An 18,811-nucleotide genomic window follows, 5' to 3' on the forward strand; every position below is an offset into this window, starting at 1 on the left:
CGTGGGTGGCAGCGCCCGTCCGCAGCGGCCCCGCACCGGGAGTGACCGCGGGGCGACCCCCGAAATTCCCCCTGGGATGAGCCCAAAATTCCCCCCGGCAAACGCGTTTGGTCCACGCCGGGGGGAGATGGGGTCACCCCGCATCGCTGGTAAGGACTCCCTTGCCCCGCTTAAAAACCTCGGCGACCAAACAAAAAATAAACGTTTGAAATTAAACCAATAATTTTAATATGATTTTAATTGTTCTATGGAATTATTTGAATAACCGCAGAAGCTTTGCGACGCGGATGCCAAAGCTGAGGGTGACCGAGGCTCCTTTTACGCCTTAATCCCTTCAGCGCTCTCAGGTGGGGGGTGGCAGCGCCGAGGGAGGGTGTCCCTGTCCCTGTCCCCCCGCATCCCGCATCCCGCCTGCTCCAGCCCTGAGCCGTGTTCTGGCAGCTGCCGGACAGGCAGTGAGGAGGCTGCGGAGCTGTAAGGCACGTCTCGCCGAGGTTAATTAGCCTCGGCAGGAGTAATTAGCCCAGGGCTAATTGCAGGGCTGGATGTCGCCATCCCCCGAGCGCTGCGGATGCCGCCGGGGGGCTCGGCCGTGTCTGCGGGGTCCTAAAGGCTCCCGGCCGGGACAAATTAGGGACCACAGGGCTTTGGGAGCCCCCCAAGAGCCGGAGGTTGGGCAAATGCCCAGCAGAAAGTGAGGCAGCCCAGGGCAGAGGAGGTGGGGAAACCCATCGCGTCCCCTCCGCCAGTGGTGTCCCCGTGCTCTATCCTGGATCCCACTAGGAATTAGAGGTGGGGACACCAGAGACACACCGGAGGAACCCCATCCTGGACAGCTGGCATCCTGGAGCAGCTCTCAACATGGCGATAGATGGGAAGAACCCCTCATCAGGAGCACCTGGCTGAGCTGCCCCAAATCCTGGCTCCCGGGTGGGGTTTGCGGGAACCTCTTCGCACCTGAGTTGTGCCCCGGGGCTCAGCCCCAGGTGTGACCCTCTTCTCCTTCCCTTCAGCCTCCAGGGAAGCCCACAAAGCAGAGCTGGGGAGGAGCAGAAGGAATTCAGGGTGTTTGAGGAGTATGAGGGCAGGTGAGCTCTCACTCCTGGTTTTCCTCCCTCTCCTCTCTCCCTTTCCCAGGTCTGGATCCCTCCCTCGTGCCGGCCGGGGCTGTGACCTCCCACCATGGGGGTTAAAGCGATGCTCCCCAGCTACGAGCTGGGGTTTTATGCTCTCGTGGTGACCTGTGCTGTGCTCTACAGCGGCAGCGGGATCTTCGAGGCATCCAGAGGTAACGCTCCCATCACATCCCCGGGAGGGAGGATGGGTGTAAGGTGCCTGCTTTTACAGCTGTTGATACCAGCAGCAGATCTCTGGCTTTGATTGTTGCAGAGAACAGCTTGGAAATCCTTTTTAAAGGGATTTTTGCCTTGCTTTCTTGTCCCTACTTCCAACTGCTCAGGGCAAGAGGCTGTGGGATGTCACAGGTCTCCAGGCAGTGCCAAAACAGGCAACCAGCACCCTGCCTACACAGGGCTAATTCCCTTTTGTATTTGTTTTTTTCTTGGGGGTTTTGTGTTTGTTTTGGTTTGGGATTTTTTTTGTTTGGGGTTTTTTTTTATTTGTTTTTGACCTTTTGGGGAGTGTTTGTTTGGTTTTCGTTTGGAAGCCCACAAACCCGAAAATTTCATGTGATCAGCCATGGGATGTGTAGTGAGAAAAAGGCTTTGCTGAAAATTCCTGCAGAAACCTGTGGCCACTGACTATTTTGGTTGTCCATGGCAATCAGGCACTTTTGGGATAGGGCATTTGAGCCCTGCTAGCTCATTATCACAACGATGAAGGTTCCCTGCCTGGCTTGAACATGGATCCCGTTTCCCAGAGCTGTTTCTCTCCTTGTAACTCTGGTTCTTTTGCAGACAGCATGAACAGAAAGGCCTTTCGGGATGGCATAAAGCCAGGCTGGCACTACTTCGGCAGAAAGATGGTGAGTGAGGAAGGGCTCAGGCTTTTCTAGCTACAGACAGCCTGGTCAGTGGAGACAGAGAGCTGGATTTCTGCTGCTGACACACTTTTGCAAAGTCCATGTAACTCGTATTTTTCTCCCTAAATTAGTGGGGGAAACACCAGCCCTGCAGGGCTGTGGATGCTCCGCTTTGTGTACGCCGGGATGAGCGACCTCTGCACGCCCCTCCGGGGTTTTATGTCCCAGCTAAAGTGCTCGGGAGTCCTTGGGTGGAAAATGGGCAGAAAAGGCTTTAAAAGTTGTGGGGCTGGGGGCAGTTTAAAGTGCCTGGTGCTGCTCCTGCAGGACGTGGCCGATTTCGAGTGGATGATGTGGTTCACCTCGTTCAGGAATGTCATCATCTTCGCCCTCTCGGGACACGTCCTCTTCGGCAAGGTCTGCTCCATGACTGTGCCACAGGTGAGCCAGGGATGTGGTGGCATGGATTTGAGAGCACCAGGGGTGGCCTGGCACCTGTGGAAGAGGTTTTGGGGGATGCTCTGGGATGGGGGGATGTTCTGGGCTAGGGGGAGCAGGGTTAGGGCTTTCACCCTGCTGACCACGGCTGCTCTCTCCCCAGCACCGGGCTGTGATGTACATGATCTACGGGGTCCTGGCCGTGCTGGGCAGCATGGGGCCAGTCTACCTGATGATCATCCTGTCCCACTGCCTGGTCCTCTACTCGGTGGCGCTGGCCAAGCAGAAGTGGCTCTGCTACGTGGCTGGGCTCTGCTGCCTTGCCTCCTTCAAGGTGGAGCCGTTCGGCTCGTGGCAGGTGGGTGCTGTCCTGGCTATGTGTCCGCCTCTTTTCCAGGCCATCTGGTGTCCATCTCCTTGGGTTTATCCCCAGGGAGGGCTCCAGGGGCAGCCCTAGACCCTGGTCATTTCTCCTGGCTGCATCAGAGCTCCCACAGTGTGTGAGAGGGAGGGGACTGTTGAGGTGCCGAGTTTGGGAATAAATCCCACAGTGATTATGCCATGTTTTGGTGGCTTCATGTTGTTCCAGTACAAAAGGCATCTGGGTCCTTCTTGCTGCCCAGGCAACAACTTATCAGCCTGTGGCTGCCCTGTGGTTCAGTTTCCCCAGTAGTAACACGCAGCTGGGATGGATTCAGCAATGCCCATCTTTTAGGTCAAAGCCTAGTTAAGATTTTCTCTCACTGCTGGGTGGAGAAAAGCCCGGGAAGGACCTTATTAAAATATTCAGTCTCTCAGCAGGACAATGCTGCCTCTCCCTGCCACCATAGATGTGTCCCTTCTCTCTCCATCGACCATGTGCTGGCTCTGCTTTACTCCCTGGGGACACCTGTGACAGGGTGACATTGCCACCCCAGACCAAAGCCTGTGTGACCAACAGCTGCTTGGTGACACGGCCAAGAGGATCTGCCACTTCCTGACTGCTCTGAGCTGCAGGAGCCAGCTGGGAAATCGAGCCCCAGTTTCCTCTTTTCAGCTCATTAACTTCAGAGACAATTGGTGTCAGAGCATAATTAGAGGTTTTTCTTGAACTGAAAACTAAACTGAAGGAGGTCAGGGTTAGATGAGATGTTAGGAAAAAATTCCTCCCTGTGAGGGTGGGGAGGCTCTGGCACAGGGTGCCCAGAGCAGCTGAGGCTGCCCCTGGATCCCTGGAAGTGTCCAAGGCCAGATTGGATGGGGTTTGGATCACCCTGGGCTAGTGGGAGGTGTCCCTGCCCATGGGATGGACTTTAAGGTTCCTTCCAACTCAAACCATTTCTGCTGCCCCAGGAGTGGTGTCCCCAAAAGCGAGGGAGCACAGAAGTGACACCACACTCCTGGTGGTAACTCTCTGTTTCTTGTCCAGAGCGGGTTTGTAACAGGAGCTTTTGACCTCCAAGATGTCCTTTTCTATGGAGGATGCACCTTCACCATCATGCGCTGCATGAGCTTTGCCCTCGAGAGCTCCAAGAAGGAAGAGGGCATCTACTCCATCTTCGACCTCCTCAAGTACAACTTCTACCTCCCATTCTTCTTCTTTGGGCCTGTCATGACGTTTGACCAGTTCCATGCCCAGGTGAGTGATCCTGAGGCCAGGCTGGAGCAGGACTTCTCCCCAGTTTTGGTTTTTTTTGGTTTAATGTCTTCAAAAATCCATCTTTTGCCACAATGAAGGTGCAAATGGTTGTAGAACTTCTTGTGGTCACCTGTAGTCTGTGGCTGTGCATTTTTGCAGGGAAGGGCATCAACTGATGGATTTTTAACCTTCTTTTGGGTTTTTTTGGCCCTTTTCACTGACAATGGAGGATCTTGCTGTGATGTCCTTGCCCACTGGACATCTGCACTGCTCAGTGCCTCAGTTTCCTCGTGTTGTCACCCCAGGACCTTCATGGTGAGGGCCACACGTATGGTGCTCACCCGTGGGACCTCTGCAGGCTGTGACAGCAAGGACAGTCTCCATTTGCATCCAGCTACTTCACCCAGGGAGCAGGAGTTTCCAGGAGTGGCCTGTGTGTCTTTAAACCAAGTTATTTCCCAGGAAATAAATACGATTGGGTGGAAGTTGAGTTCCAGCAATCAGGGGCTCCATGAAATACCCTGATGCTCCAAGTCTTTGCCTGTTCCATACAACCAAGAGAGCTTTTAGACGAGCAGGCTCCAAACAGCTCTGGAAAACACCAGCAGAAGCCTGGGCTGGGACTGACCTCTAGAGCTGCTCCACAGTCCAAGATCCAGGAAACCTGCAGTGCTGTGTCCCCCCTCACTCTTCCCACCTCAAACTCCTCCTACACCAAGGATCAGCCTTGGCCACCAAATCAAACTGGTGATGCTGGAAAGGGAGGTGTTTGGTCAGCACTGATGCTGCGGAGGATTCCTACCATGTCCCTGGGTCCTTCTGCAGAAGAACAGCTACATCGAGTTTTTGGACCCAAATTGATGCCTGGGTACAAGAATGTTTTGGAAAAACATTTGTGAGTTCAGAGGAAAAACCAGCCCAGGCTGGGGGAGAGCAGCCAGAGCCTCATGGTGAGGAGGAGATCAAAGACTCACCAGCCCAGCACCTTCTCTCATGTGTGGGGCTGGTTCTGTTTGCCTAAGAAAGGCATGTGACCAGCACGAGCCACGATCCAAGCCCTGCTCCTTGCCTGCTCATCACCTGTGGAATTAACAACCTCATGGTGCCTCTTAAAAGGAACGAGTGCCCTTGGATCTTACTGGACATATTAAAAAGGATTTTTAGAGCATTTGACCCCGAAGATCATAAGGTCAGCTCTGGTGACCCCTTCAGGGATGCAGCCAGGTCCTTATAAATGAGGATGTTAAACTCCCCATGCCTCCAACACCTGAACTCCCACTGCTCCTGCAGAGCTGGATCCAGGGGGAGTTTTATTTCCTGCTCCTTTGCACAGCCCCCAATCAGGATGTCTGAAGCCACTTAACAAGCAATTCCCCTCTCTGCTGCTTCAAACGCTCACCCCAAAGGCACAAGGATTAAGTCTCCAAACCCTTTCCCCTGCCCTGGCCTGGGGTCCTGGCTTGGCCTGGCCACCACTGCCATCTCCTGGCTACATCCCCCCTGCACTGCTGGAGCTGCGGCTGGCTGCAGAGGTGAATTCTTAATTGCCCAAGAGCAATTAGGGCAGGAGGCAGATAGAGCCCTTCCCCAGGGTGGGATGTATGGCCCAGTTAGAGATCTGATCTGTCCCTTTGGATCCTACTGGTCTTACATCCTGGTGGAGCTCTTGCATCCCTATGTGAGATGGGAACTCACCTGTACCAGGGCTTGGCCAGCCAAATTTGGGTGGAAAAGCATCTTTCTTAATGAGATCAAGGGAACAAATTCCCTTCTATAGGGTTGGGAATGTGGGGGACACAGCCCTGATCCCAAGGGGGTGGTGGCCAAGTGCTGGCACCACACACAGACTCGAGGATGAGAGGAAACAACTTCAAGTTGCACCAGGGGAGGCTTGGATCGGATATTAGGAATATTTTCTACAAGGAAATGGTTGTCAAGCATTGGAACAGGCTGCCCCAGGGATGGTGGAGTCACCATCCCTGAAGGTATTTCAAAGATGTGTGGATGTGGCACTTGGGGATGTGTTTTAGTGATGGGCTTGGCAGTGCTGGATTAATGGTTGGACTCAATGATCTGAATGGATTTTTCCAACCTCAGCCATTCTGTGATTCCATGGAAGGAGGGTTCTGTGTCCTCCCACACAGCTCCATGGCAGACCCTGTCCTCCCTCAGCTCAGGGTCCAGCGACCTCTTTGTATCCTTAAAGCACCTGGTACTTAACAGACACAAACAAAAATCTGGCAGAGGCTTTAATTCTCAGGAATCATCTGGATTTGACAACAGGGCTGGTGCAGCAGCCTGTGGATTATGCAGGGAGAGCTCCCACCTCTCTCACGGAATAAAGGGGAAGTAATAAACATAAGAGGATTTTGAATACAGCAGCAATTTTACGGCGATGTGGGGAAGCAAGGACACGGCTCTGCCCCGTGTAATCCTGAGAGCTCACTCTGGTGATGTTTATATGACAACAACCAGAGATGTGACAGCTCCTGGAGGCAAACCCCAGCCCCTGTTCATGCAAGACACAGCAGAGATGAAATCCCCATCAATCAGGTCCCACCGATTCGGGACGGCCCCTCGAGCAATTCTCCCTCTCACTGACAGCCAGATCCGCAGCAGGAGCTTCAGAGAGCATCAGTTCTCCTCCTCCTTCTCCCAGACGACCCTGGACAAAAATACAGCAGAGCTGTCAGGTTGGGATTCCAACCCTGGAATCCATCCTGGAGATGTGACGGGTGCAAGCATTTGCTCCCTCTTAGTGACCTGTGCAAGGGGCTGTCCTGAAGCCTTTTCTGAGCATGTTGCTGCAGAATGAGCATGAAACCCTGGCAGCTCCCTGGTCAGCGTGGATTTCACCGCACCTGGAGTCCTGAGTACAGCCAGACCTGTCACTGCTCTGTCTCACCACATGCCTGCTCTGCTGGAAACCCCAGAGATGGGACCAGGAGGGCGATGCAGGAGGGACATCCCTGCTGTCCTCAGCACGGGGGGTGTGGGAGGGGTGCTCTGGGTGACATATGTCCTGCTCCTTGTGGATGTGCTCACCTGAGCCAGTCCTTGGGTCTTCCTTAACCAGTGGAAATTTGGGCCACATAGACCATGGTGTGATTTCTAAAGGCGAGTGATGAATCCATTCCTACTTGGACTTGATCATCCTTCTGGATGAAGGAATGCTGCCCATCCTGTCCCTGTCCTCAGCCCCACCCTGGTTTGTCCCTCCCTGCAGGTGAGCACCCCAGAGCTGAGGCGCAAGGACGACGAGATGAAGAGCATTCGAGTCAATGCCCTGCTCCATGCTGGGGCCATCGTGGCTGTGGACATCTTCTTCCACTTCTTCTACATCCTCACCCTCCCTTCCGACCTGAAGTTCGTGAACCGCCTCTCGGACTGGTCCTTGGGTGAGTGGCCGTGCTCGGGCACGTTCACCCCTGTACTCAGCTCCAAAGCAGTGGTGAGTGATCCAGATCTCCATCCACCCCCCTTGAGAGGCTTTGGGAATGTCTGTGTTGGACAGGTTTGAGTAAAAACCCCTCATCCTCCCCCTGGCCACCCACAGAGCTGGGGTTGGGCAGCCCTGGAAAGGATACCTGGTGTTGGTCTGACCTTTTCACAGGGTAAATTGTTTAGTTTGGCATTTAGGAAGCTGAGCACCAAGACATTTTTGTTGCCTTTGGACTGGAAGGGAGCTCAGCACCTCCAAAAAATCAGCAGGGCACAGCAAACCACGTGCAGAAAGGCAAAGCCTGAGTGCATGTAAGGAATGGTGTCCACAGAGCAGTCAAACACTGGAGTTGGTGCCCAGATGGGTTACAGATGATCCCAAAAGAGTCATATTCAACACTTAAATGAACAATGTCCAGAGCAACAAATCTCTATTTAAAGTTGGGTGTTCTCCAAGCAGGGCTGGACCAGAGATTTCCAGAAGGCAAATTCCCAGGATAAGTGATGGTAGCAGCACTGGCCTTTGGCTGGCAGCTGGATGGAGGATTCCAGCTGGTCAAATCCATGTCTGATGGCAGCATTTCAGACACGACCACACAGCAGAGGAAAAGCAGGGGCTGGAGGAGCCTCATATCTCTCCAGAGTGGCATCTGGAGACCAGGATAAAATCCTAACGCAGCTGGAATGTCACTAACATTGCTTTAGGGTGTCCCAAGAGTCGTGGATGGACTGATCCCAGGTTACTCCAGAGGGAGCTGAGCTCTTCTGACTGACCACCCCTGCCTGGCCCACGGTGGGAGCATCCCTTAGTCTGGGAGCTGGATCCCACCAAGATGGGTGCATTTTAGCTCCTGTTTGCAGAGACATTTGAAGTCTTTAGTGGCTGTTCCTGCAGGGTTTGTTCCCCAGTGTCAGACACCTCTTTAAATCAGAGGTCCTGGCCCTGGCTCTGCTGTAACATCGACGTTACATCCATGGCCAGAGGGAGCCGGGGTGGGAGGAATTTTGATGGAGGTGCCAAAAAAACCTCAGAGGTCAGACCTGAGAACTGTGATAATTTCATCACAGCTTAACAAGCCTCAGAGGGAAGGAACAATGATGGAATAAATGACTGTATAAACAGAATTTCTTCACCAAGACCAATAAGCAGTTTGCTCTCAAATACCTCAAGAAGAGATTGTGCTTTGGTTCAAGCCTCTTAAAAAACTTAGTTTCAAAAGATTTGCTGGTCCAACACGGCAGTGAGTGTCTTCTTGATGTTATATTTGTTGCAATAGACTCCATGCTCCCATGGGCCATGATATCCCCAGAAATCCTGATGCGTCATTCCATGCTCCTTTTCCCCCATTTGACTCCCATTTTTGCTCCAGCTGGCCTGGCCTACTCCAATTTGGTGTATGACTGGGTGAAAGCTGCTGTCATGTTTGGGGTCATCAACACCATCGCCAGACTGGACCACCTGGACCCACCCCAGCCCCCAAAATGCATCACCATGCTCTACGTCTTTGCCGAAACGTGAGTACCCCGCGAGCATGAACGGAGAGCATTTGAGAACCTGCACGAAGGACTGGGCTGTCCTGGGCAGCTGGTCTGTGAGTTGGAGACCACCTGAAATTGTAGTCTAGACCTGGCCATAGCCCAGGGAAGTATTTGCTTCCAGGCAGGAAGCAAAAGATAAGGAGAGAAGTTAAACCTCATCTGTAATGGCAGTGGTCCAAGGAAGGAGCATGGAGGGCTTCTGTGAGCAAGGTCCAAGTTGTGCCTTGCCAGGGATTGGGTGTTTTCTCTGTTTTAACAGGTTTTTGTCATCATTGTGTGTTTTAACATGTCCTTATCCTGTTTTAGGCATTTTGACAGAGGGATTAATGACTGGCTCTGCAAGTAAGTGTCCAATCCACCACCTCTGGTCTGGTTCAGGGTCTTCCTTTCCATCCCAGAGCAGTGAAGCATCACATGCTGTTCATCCCAAAGCTGGGCTGTCCTGTCTTCTGGATAAATGCCACTATTTGCTCTGTTTAACCCCAAACCCGTTGAATTTATTGCACAAAGAGCAACAGTCCCCTCCTCCAAAACTAGGAATAGAAGAGTCCTGTCCCAAAATCCCTGTAAGTCTGGTGGGTTTAGCATTCCCTCAGAGGAGGGAGAGCCAGGTTTATATTTCTCTAGGAGGAAAGGGGAACTGAGTCCTGTAGCTCCATCTTCATCTCCCTCAGCCCTTCACCTCCCTTCATCCATGAGTTCACCCCAGCAAACCTGTACTGAGGGAGGTGGCTGCTCTGCGATAAGACCCTGAGCACCAGCAAGTCTGAGAGAGCCTGCAGCTCCAGAGACCCCAAGTTCTAGCAAATTTTACCCACCAGAGGGGGAAAGGTGGATATTTTGTTCTCAAGCATTTATAGGTTTGTAGGAACACAAGTCACAAGCGGTTGGGGCACAGCAAAAATCAGTTCATTGCAAGAATGTGTCAGCAGAACATCCTCCCTGTTTTACTGGGGTGTCCTGGACTGACCTGCCCATGAGGAGCTTGGGAAAAGAGACTCCAGAGGGGTGTCCCAGACTACAGGGAGCACCAACCACCTTCCCTGGCCCTTAGATACGTGTATGACCACATTGGAGAGAACCACGACAACATCCTGAAGGAGCTGGTGGCCAGCATCTCCACCTTCGCCATCACCACGCTGTGGCTGGGGCCCTGCGAGGTCGTTTACATCTGGTCTCTCTTCAACTGCTTCGGCCTCAACTTCGAGCTCTGGGTGCAGAAGTTCTTCCAGCTGGGGCCCTTCGCCAGACTGGAGGTGAGGAGCTTGGCTGCAGTGGGGATGGGGAGGGGACAAGGGGGCTGGGGACAAGCTCTGGTGCTGAAAAATATCCGTGTCTGGAGGGAGCTCACGCTGGTTTGTAGGAGTCAGATTTTCAGCTGAGGCTGAAGAGCAGAATCCCTGAGGATGCCATGAAGCTCCATGGCCTGGCCTCCTGCGTGGAGGCCTGAAGCTCTTTTCCTGTGGCATTTAAAGTCATGGAATCATTAAGGCTGGAAAAGACCATCAAGCCCAACTGTCAACTCAGCACCACCACCGTGTTCACCACTAAACTGCATCCCTAAGTGCCATAGCCACACGTTTTTTTGAACATTTCCAGGGATGGTGACATCCCTGGACAATCCTTGGGATCAGCTACTGCACTGTGCAAGGGAAGCACGGTCCTGGTGCTCTGTGTCCCTTCATTTTATGCACTTTGTCACCCACCCACGGCACACTCCTGCCCCTGTGATGCTTCACAGGAAATTTAGGTTGGGGAGGAGATCCCAGAGGGGAAAAAAGAGGTCCAAGAGAAGCAGAAATGCATCTCCAATGAGGCATCAAAGTGCCAAAGATGGACACAAAATATGAGGTCTGTCCTTGGAAATATGTTTATGCACATGGGGGTAACCCATGGGAATATTCCATGGGGAATGTCCATATTCTATGATCCTGTGGGGAAGTGTTTATGTATTTCCTTACAGGAATAATTTGTTCTTCTTGTTCTACAAAGCATCTTGGCATTCTCAATGGTTTTGATCTGATTTATTTTAAAAGCAAGTGTTTAGATGCTAGAACAAATGATTTTTAAAACACTCCAAAGCTTAGTGCCCTGTCTCTGTTTGGGACCAAGGTGTCTCAGGGACATACTGGAAACAAAACTTAGGGAACTCCATCCTGGAAACAGTTATGTTCCTTATTTCTTTTTCCCAATCTAAAGTCTGGAGCTCCTAAACTGGGTAAATAAAGATCTATTTTTAATAAAAACCATGGAGAGCAATCCTCCTGTTTGCTCTCCTTGTTGAACTCCTAATCAGATTAAGGCTCTCACAGGCAGTGAAATCTCCTTCCCTGCGGCACCACAATTCCCAGCACCAAGTGGCCTGGGGATTCACCGTGCTCTTTGAGGGCTGCTATAAACTCCTTCCCTGCTCCACTCACAGCAGCTGATCCTGAAGATTATGTGCCAGTGACAATTTCACTCTGCTGCTGCCATTAGTTTTGAGCTTTTTTAATTTTTTTAATTCCTAAGAAAATATTTTTACCAAGACCCAGGAGTGATTTGCACGTAGGGCTAACAATAATCCTGGAATACAACAGATTCTTCTGCCTTGAGGAGTGGCTTACCCAAGGCAAGAGGTGGAGAAAGCAGGACTCAACCATTTCATTTTAAAGGGGCTCTGAGAGAACTGGAGAGGGACTTGTGACAAGGATGTGGAGGGACAGGACAAGGAGAAATAGATTTAAACTGACAGAAGGCAGGGTTAGATGGGATCTTGGGAAGAAATCCTTCCCTGTGAGGGTGGGGAGGCCCTGGCACAGGGTGCCCAGAGAAGCTGGGGCTGCCCCTGGATCCCTGGAAGTGTCCAAGACCAGGCTGGACACTGGGGCTTGGAGCCACCTGGGCTAGTGGGAGGTGTCCCTGCCCATGGCAGGGGTGGCACTGGATGATCCTTAAGGTCCTTTCCAACCCAAACCACTCCATGTGTCTGTGATTCTACAATTATCATGAAACTATCTAACATCTTGTCCTTACCCATGGGACACAGTCCAGGGACCCTCATTCACCACAGCAGAAGTTTTGCCTTGTTCTTATATTTCTTTGTCCCAGAGGCACTAAAGGCTGCTCTGATTTTTGCCTCTTCTCTGGAATCCCAGCTGGAGTTTCCTGGAGTTGCACTGGTCCCCCCCTTTCCTTACAGACCCTTTTCCCTCTGCTCCTCTCCTCTCCACAGGCCAAAATGTCAGGGGCCATGTCTCGGCGGATCAGGGCAGCTTTTGGGGCTGTGAACTTCTGGGCCATCATCCTCTACAACATCCTGGCTCTCAACAGCCTGGAGTTTGCACTGCTGGTGACCAAGAGACTCCTCGTGATGGGTAAGGTGCTGCCAGCCTTCCCCACTGAGAGACCCCTGTCTTAATGGGGGGACACTGGTGCAGGAGCTGAGGACTGGGATTTTGAGTCCTTGTGGGTCCGAAGCGTCCTGGCCACTGGCTTGTGGCTGCTCCCAATGTCCTTAATTCTTATGGGAAAAGTGCAGGCAGTGGTTTCTTAGCCCCCACACTCCTCACTGGGTGTTCTGTGGTACCAGCTGCCTTCCAGGTGTGCTTGTACAGCTCCTGGCACAGCCTGACACTGGTTTAGGCTCCCTGGAGCACTGCAAGGGTCACATTCACCTCACCAAGCAGGCCTGAGACCCTGCCTGTGAAACAGTCCCCTTGCTGGAGAAAGGGATCTACTCATCCTGCCTCATTTCCTCTGCTTCGGCAGACATTCCTGCATCATCCTGAGGGTGACAGGTACAAATCCTCATCCTGCAGTCTGTACATTTCTAATCAGTGGGTTGTGGCACTATTTTGAAGTCTTCTTGAGCTATAAATAACCATCCTCTCTGGGATGGGGCTGGCTTAGGGAATGGATAATGTCACACTCTGGGCTCCGTGTGCCAGGAGTGCCTGCCCGCTGAGCTCGGTGGCTTTTGCTGGTTGCATTATTCATTGCAGAGGTCCTGTTTTAGCAAGAACAAACCCTGGATCCACCTCTCTGCTGTGGATACCGGATTTGTGATTGCAAACACCGTCAGACCCTTCCTAAGTGGAGGGAGAGCTTCGGGCTCTGTCATTGACGTAAGTGACAAAAATATGTATTTTCCTGGGCGGACACTGTGTCCCCACTAAGTCCAGGGCAAGGCTGGGCTTGATCCTCAGCATCAGTGGGGCCCAAAGCTTCCAGAAGGTCACAGTGTTGAGTCACAATGGACATGGGCAGGTTCAATGGGCAGAAAGTCAACCATGATGTCTGAACTTGGGGAGCAGAAGGATTTCTGGGGGTAAGAGGGGCTCAAAGCCCCTCCAGCATGTCCCCACGTTAGCTGCAATCCATGGTGGGGCTCAGGCACCAAGGTGAGCTTCATCTAAAATCAGATTCTGAGGATTTCCCTTTTCTCTCAGTGAAGCTGCAGGGCTGGATCTAGGATGAAAAACGTCATTGGCCATCGTGAGCTTGTGGGACCTCCCAAACCCACCTGAGAGGCAGCTGTGCTGGTGAAGGATTGGCATTGTTAGGCAAGCTAACAGGCCCTGGATGACTGTGTCTCCCTCCCTGCTCCAGGTTTCCCTGTCAGCACCTTGTCCATCTGGTTCATCACGTACTGCGGAGTGCAGCTGATCAAGGAGCGCGAGCGCATCCTGGCCATCGAGGAGGAGGAGGAGAAGGGTGACAAGGCAAAGGTGGAGTAGGGAAGGCACCAGCAGGCTTGTCCTGAAGCCTTGTCCCCTTCCCAGCCACTGCTGCCAGGCCAGCCACTGGCCAGGGCTCTCCAAGCCCTCCTGGCAATCGGACTGCTGTAGCTCATCCACGTAGAAGTCACCTGGGAGGCACAGGTCACCCCCTTGCTGCAGGAAAGATTTTCCATCAGGCACAGTGGGCATTTCACAGGCTCCCCAGGCATGGCAGGATGCTGAGGCAGCTCCCAGGACATTTCTTTCATGCCAGAGCCATGCCCATGAATTTTCTGACCCTCTGACATTGTGCAGGCCCAGAGATTTCACCCCACAGCACTTGGTCCACCAGCACTAGACTCTTCCACAGCCCATGATGCCCAGAGGAGACTCTCTAGGTCCCATGGCTGGAACTTTTAGGGTCCTGCACTGCTGGATCTGAGAATGAAGTGGCCACCACAACCACCCTGCTGTGTCACGTGCCCTGGGACTCAAGACAAACCCCACCTCTATTTCTTTATATGCCGCGGACAAAGGTCTAAGGTCACATTCCTGCCCATGGCTGAGGGACAGAACGTGCTGTAGCCAACCCTTGCTCATCTCCAGCCACCCATCCCTTTCCTCAGCTGCCTTTGGTGTGCCAAGCCCACGGCTGTAGGGCTGAGTGAGCACACAGGTAAATACAACCAAAGGAGAAAAACCCTGAATCAAGGGCAGGGACTTGGGGCTGGGTGGTGGAGGGAAAGCCATGGGAGACTCCTTGGAGAAATAGACTTTGGGAGTGTGTGAAACACGGTGCCTTGGGGGAAAGGCGGGTTTGTAACTGAAAAATAGCTCTGGCTCTCTTGCACTTTAGAGTAACTCTCAGTGGCCTTATGTCTGAGTGATGTTGGTGTTTGGTGAGGGCAGGATCCAGACCCCTTTGCAACGAGGGTCGAGACTCTTGGTGCATCCCTGTGGATGAAACGGGATGGGTTCCTAGCCAGCTTTCAGCTCTGCCAAAGTAATTCGTGAAGTCCTTGATAAATGTCACTTATTTATGTAGCCAATAAATGTTGGATAACTCTGGCACCTGCTGCTCATCCCTGCTACGCTGCTGTGCTGCAGGTGACACCCCCGGCAACGCCCGGCCACCGGAGCTGAGAGGACAAGGATCTGTTTGCAGGTCCTCACCTGCCCCCCAAAAACAGTGACACAAGGTATTTCTGACTTCAGCAGAAACCCTCCTTGGTGACATCACCAGACTGAAGGTTGGGCTGCAGCTCGATTCATACTCACCTTTAATTTGACTCTGCTTTTGTATGTATGTTGAGCCTGTGGCCAGCAAACTGTCACCCATATGGGTTTGGGGTTAGAAGCCGGGTTTGTTTTATTTCTGGCAGCCTGACCAACAATGCTGGGAGTCAGGGGCAGGTGTTGTGCCTTGGTGGGATCTCGTCACATCCCCTAAACCTCTCCAGATGCCAGGCACAACCCTTTTTGACACATCTATTGCTGCTGGACTTTTTGTAGGTGTTTCTTGGCACCTCCATTATTCCAAGTTTACTTTTTCCATTCGAACAGCTCTGCCACCATGTGCTTCCTGCAGGGCTAAATTCATCTCTTCCCCTCCCTGGGGGTGTCCTTGCACAGGTGGAACCACCCTGAGGTGCCAAAACCAAGGGCTCTGCGGTGGCTCAGCTCAGCTCTGCGGCTGCCTGGGAGGACAGAGTCACCTCCCAGTGTCGAAGTGGGTGACTCACATGCAAAGCCCAGTGACTCTGCACTGCCCTCCTGACTTGGATGCTCCAGGAGAGAAAATAGCCCATTCACTAAGGGTCTATATTTACCCAGCAGCTGCATCTGCTGAAGCTGCCAGAAGGAGATAATCTTAGAGACCAGCCCAGCGAGTGATTTGTCAGAGACACTTTGTGGGAGAATTTGGGCTTTGTCCTCCTTTTCCAGGAGTTGTCCCTTCAGTTTTCACTGCTCTGACAAGCCTAGGAGGTCTGGTGGGGCAGGAGCACCCTGGTGCTATCTCAACCAGCTCAGCCTTGCACAGAACACCCTCAGTGTCCCTGAATGCCTCTGTAGAATGGGATTTATCCACTGCTCATCTCTCTGGAGAAGAGCATCTCATCTGCTCTGGTTGTTGCCTGCCCCTTCATAAAATTCAACCAAGAAGCCAAGAAAAGCAATTATTTATTGCAATTAAATTCCCAGTTAATAGCCCTGCACTGGGCACTTTCTTGTTCAGGCTGACATGGCTAAAATTCGTGCATTCATCCTTTTTGTTAGAACATTTTGTAGGGGAGGGAGTGATCCTGCAACACTGCATCCCTCTAGGATGTATCCATGTATCCTCACTGTCGTTTGTTAATCCCACACAGTTTCTCACTCACTCACTCCTCCTCGCCCTGCCATAAAGAGGAGAATCAGAAAGAAGAGGTGAACAGGTAAATCTGTTGAGATAAGAACAGTTTAACGTTTGAAATCAAACATAGTGATAATGACGATAATAATAATGATAAGGAGAGGAGAAAGAGTGACAGAACCCAAGAGAAAAAAGTGATGTACAACACAATTGCTCATCACCCACTGACTGGCACCCAGCCTGTCCCCAGACAGCAAGTTGGCTCCCTCCTGGGTCATTTCCACAGTTTATATACTGGGAATGATGTTCTGTGGAAGGGAATACCCCTCTGACCAGATCAGGTCAGCTCTCCTGGCCACGCTGCTTCCCAGCTTTTGGTGCAGCTCCTCACTGGCAGAGCGTGAGACATGGAAAATCCTTGACTCAGGGTGAGAATGACTCAGTAAGAGCCAAAACATGGGTGAGTTATCAACATTATCCCCGTCCTGACTCAGGAAAAACACAGCACTGAAGGAGGAAAATTAGCTCTGTTCCAGACAAAACCAGGACATTCACCCTCTCCCATGTCCTGGGGGGACTATTGCCCACTTGGGAACAGACTTAATGACTGGTGGAGTCCACTGGTCATTGGAAATCCCTGGCTGTGGCCCTGTCAGGTCTGGGGGACAGTGCACCCAGGCTCTTGGAAAACCAGGGCTGCTTCCCCAAGCCTTGGAGCTGCTCCAGCTGCTGAGCAAAGCCACTGATGCCCATGGAGTCCCCAGAGCAGGTTTGGGACCAGCACAGTGCCCTTTCCCTGGGTGAAACACAAACCTGGGAGATGCCAGAGACCCACCAGGTCCCAGAGCTCCTCTGGGAAGGGCTGTAGCTGCATTTTAGCAGCGGCATCTCGTGGGGTGGGGAATTAGGAAGCCAAACTCAGATGGCAGCACAACGAAAAGGAAAACAACTCAGGGCTCAAGGGCGATTAAAGGCAGAGGGCGGGGGGAAATCCTGGCTGGTGGCACAACAACACAGGATTAAAGTTGGGATGGTACAGAGCTAATGCAGAGGGAGCAGAGAGAGGAGGAGGGGGGTGTCCAGCCCCAGATGTCAGGGAGCAAAGATTCCTGAAGTTCGACCCAGTTCAAAGATCAGCACTCAGCGTTTGATCCCATCACAGATGAGTAGCACAGAAGAGCTTATGATGTGAGCTCTGAAAACAGCTTGAGATTATTTCCCTGCTATATTGGTACTTCCCAGATGCTGCTGGAACCACACCAGTACAGAAGGGCTTCATACCAGTATAGCTCCCTCCCTCTTCCCACTTCTAAAACAACCACCATGGCAATTTTTATAAATACATCCGTGCCAGGGTAAGGGGTTATGTGGCTTTAAATGCACCAAGAATGGTGGCTAATATTTTTTCATAGACTTAATTAAATCGTTAATTAAATCTGTGCCATCACTGAGTGTCAGACAGCCCAGAGGGTCCACAGTAAGAGATAAAACAGACTCATGCACAAGTTTTACTCTAGGTATAAATAATTATAGCTACTCTGCTCGCCCGTGTCTGTCAAAACTAATTTGCTTCTTTGTGAGCTCCGTGGGAATAGCTGGACCTGGACTGGCCATTTCAGGACCCATGGGACTTCCTAGACATCCATGGGCAGGCAAGCAGGACACAAGAGCCACTGGAGAACTCAGCCACTATGGAGCATTGGCTCCAGGCCAGGCAGGTTGTCCTGCTGTGTCTCTAGACTTCGTCATGGGGGTGATGAACCAGAAGATCGGAGCAGAACACCCTCAATTTACTAGAAGGTACTTGTGTTTAGATGTCTTAATCTGTGAGCTGAAGCCCACCATTGCATTTCCTTTGCTTCTGTTCTGCCTCGGACACTCTCTCTGTCACCAGGATCTGGAAAAGATGGATTTGTTGGTGCCAAGGTGCCCAGAGACTGTGCCACTGGGACCCATTTGCAGGTATGATGGAGTCACAGAATCAGTGAGGCTGGAAAAGAGCCTTGGGATTGACTCCAGCCTATGATTGAACCAGACCATGGCACTGAGTGCCATGTCCAGTCTTTCCTTAAACACCTCCAGGGACGGTGACTCCACCACCTATTGCAGGGAAAAAGAGCCATCCCTCTCCCACAGTCCTCAAATCTCCTGCTTTAGAGAGAATTTTAAAATAACTTCCAGCACAGGTCTCATATCCCATACAGGGCTGTAATTAAACAGCTCTACCTCCATTTGCCACCCCCTTCCAGACCCCTGAAAAGTGACTCTAGAGGAGAATAAAGGACAAACCTGTGCAGCAAAGCAGCCCTGTGTGGGAGCTGGCTGGAGTTTGGGATGCCACAAAGCCCACATAAGACCCTCCCTTAGCGCATCTTTCCAGCTTTGACTTCACAGGCTATTTTTAGCACAGCTAAAGGTCCAGCACTTTCGGAGCAGCCCATTTAGCATCATCAGGAGGAAGTCCCAGCCTTGCCACCCATGACCCAAAAGGCAGATTGGGCTGTTAGACTCACCCAGAGGCCGCTTCCCAAGCCCACGGGTCGCACGCGTCCCCTGTGGTGTCACGGCGGTGAAACCTCCTGCTCCCCCCGTGGTGACTCATGAGCTGACAGACCCTTCCTGAATTACTGAGGCTGGAATTTCAGCTGCTCCCCCGGCCCCCTCCCTTCCTCCTTGTCCAATGTGTCATATTAAAGGGTGATCGGCTTACACATGCTGCAGTATGGATTCCTTAAGCTCTG

At 52.1% G+C, this 18,811-nt stretch overlaps 1 protein-coding gene and 1 long non-coding RNA gene across 3 annotated transcripts; one reads left to right on the plus strand and one right to left on the minus strand.

The window, feature by feature from the left end:
- Positions 1 to 229: 229 nt before the first annotated feature.
- HHATL (hedgehog acyltransferase-like) lies at positions 230 to 14,788 on the plus strand. 2 transcript variants are annotated; one of them, XM_008643104.2, is made up of 12 exons: positions 236 to 986; positions 1,138 to 1,288; positions 1,917 to 1,984; positions 2,309 to 2,422; positions 2,583 to 2,777; positions 3,828 to 4,037; positions 7,264 to 7,435; positions 8,849 to 8,993; positions 9,324 to 9,359; positions 10,072 to 10,273; positions 12,232 to 12,373; positions 13,608 to 14,788. In XM_008643104.2, the coding sequence occupies exons 2-12, from the start codon at positions 1,183 to 1,185 to the stop codon at positions 13,733 to 13,735; spliced, it is 1,518 nt and encodes a 505-aa protein (XP_008641326.1). In that variant the 5' UTR covers positions 236 to 986; positions 1,138 to 1,182; the 3' UTR covers positions 13,736 to 14,788. The 2 variants fall into 2 exon arrangements, with proteins under 2 accessions (XP_017602250.1, XP_008641326.1); XM_017746761.1 differs by lacking the exon at positions 13,608 to 14,788 and adding an exon at positions 13,448 to 13,601 and having other exon boundaries at positions 230 to 1,288.
- Positions 6,274 to 18,664, minus strand: LOC108449750. The gene is made up of 2 exons (XR_001866029.1): positions 18,584 to 18,664; positions 6,274 to 6,702 (listed from the first exon to the last, which is right to left on the minus strand). It is a non-coding gene; the product is annotated as an uncharacterized LOC108449750 (long non-coding RNA).
- Positions 18,665 to 18,811: the final 147 nt, after the last annotated feature.

Source organism: Corvus brachyrhynchos, unplaced genomic scaffold, assembly GCF_000691975.1.
Source record: "Corvus brachyrhynchos isolate BGI_N302 unplaced genomic scaffold, ASM69197v1 scaffold18, whole genome shotgun sequence".
Classification (NCBI taxonomy): domain Eukaryota; kingdom Metazoa; phylum Chordata; class Aves; order Passeriformes; family Corvidae; genus Corvus; species Corvus brachyrhynchos.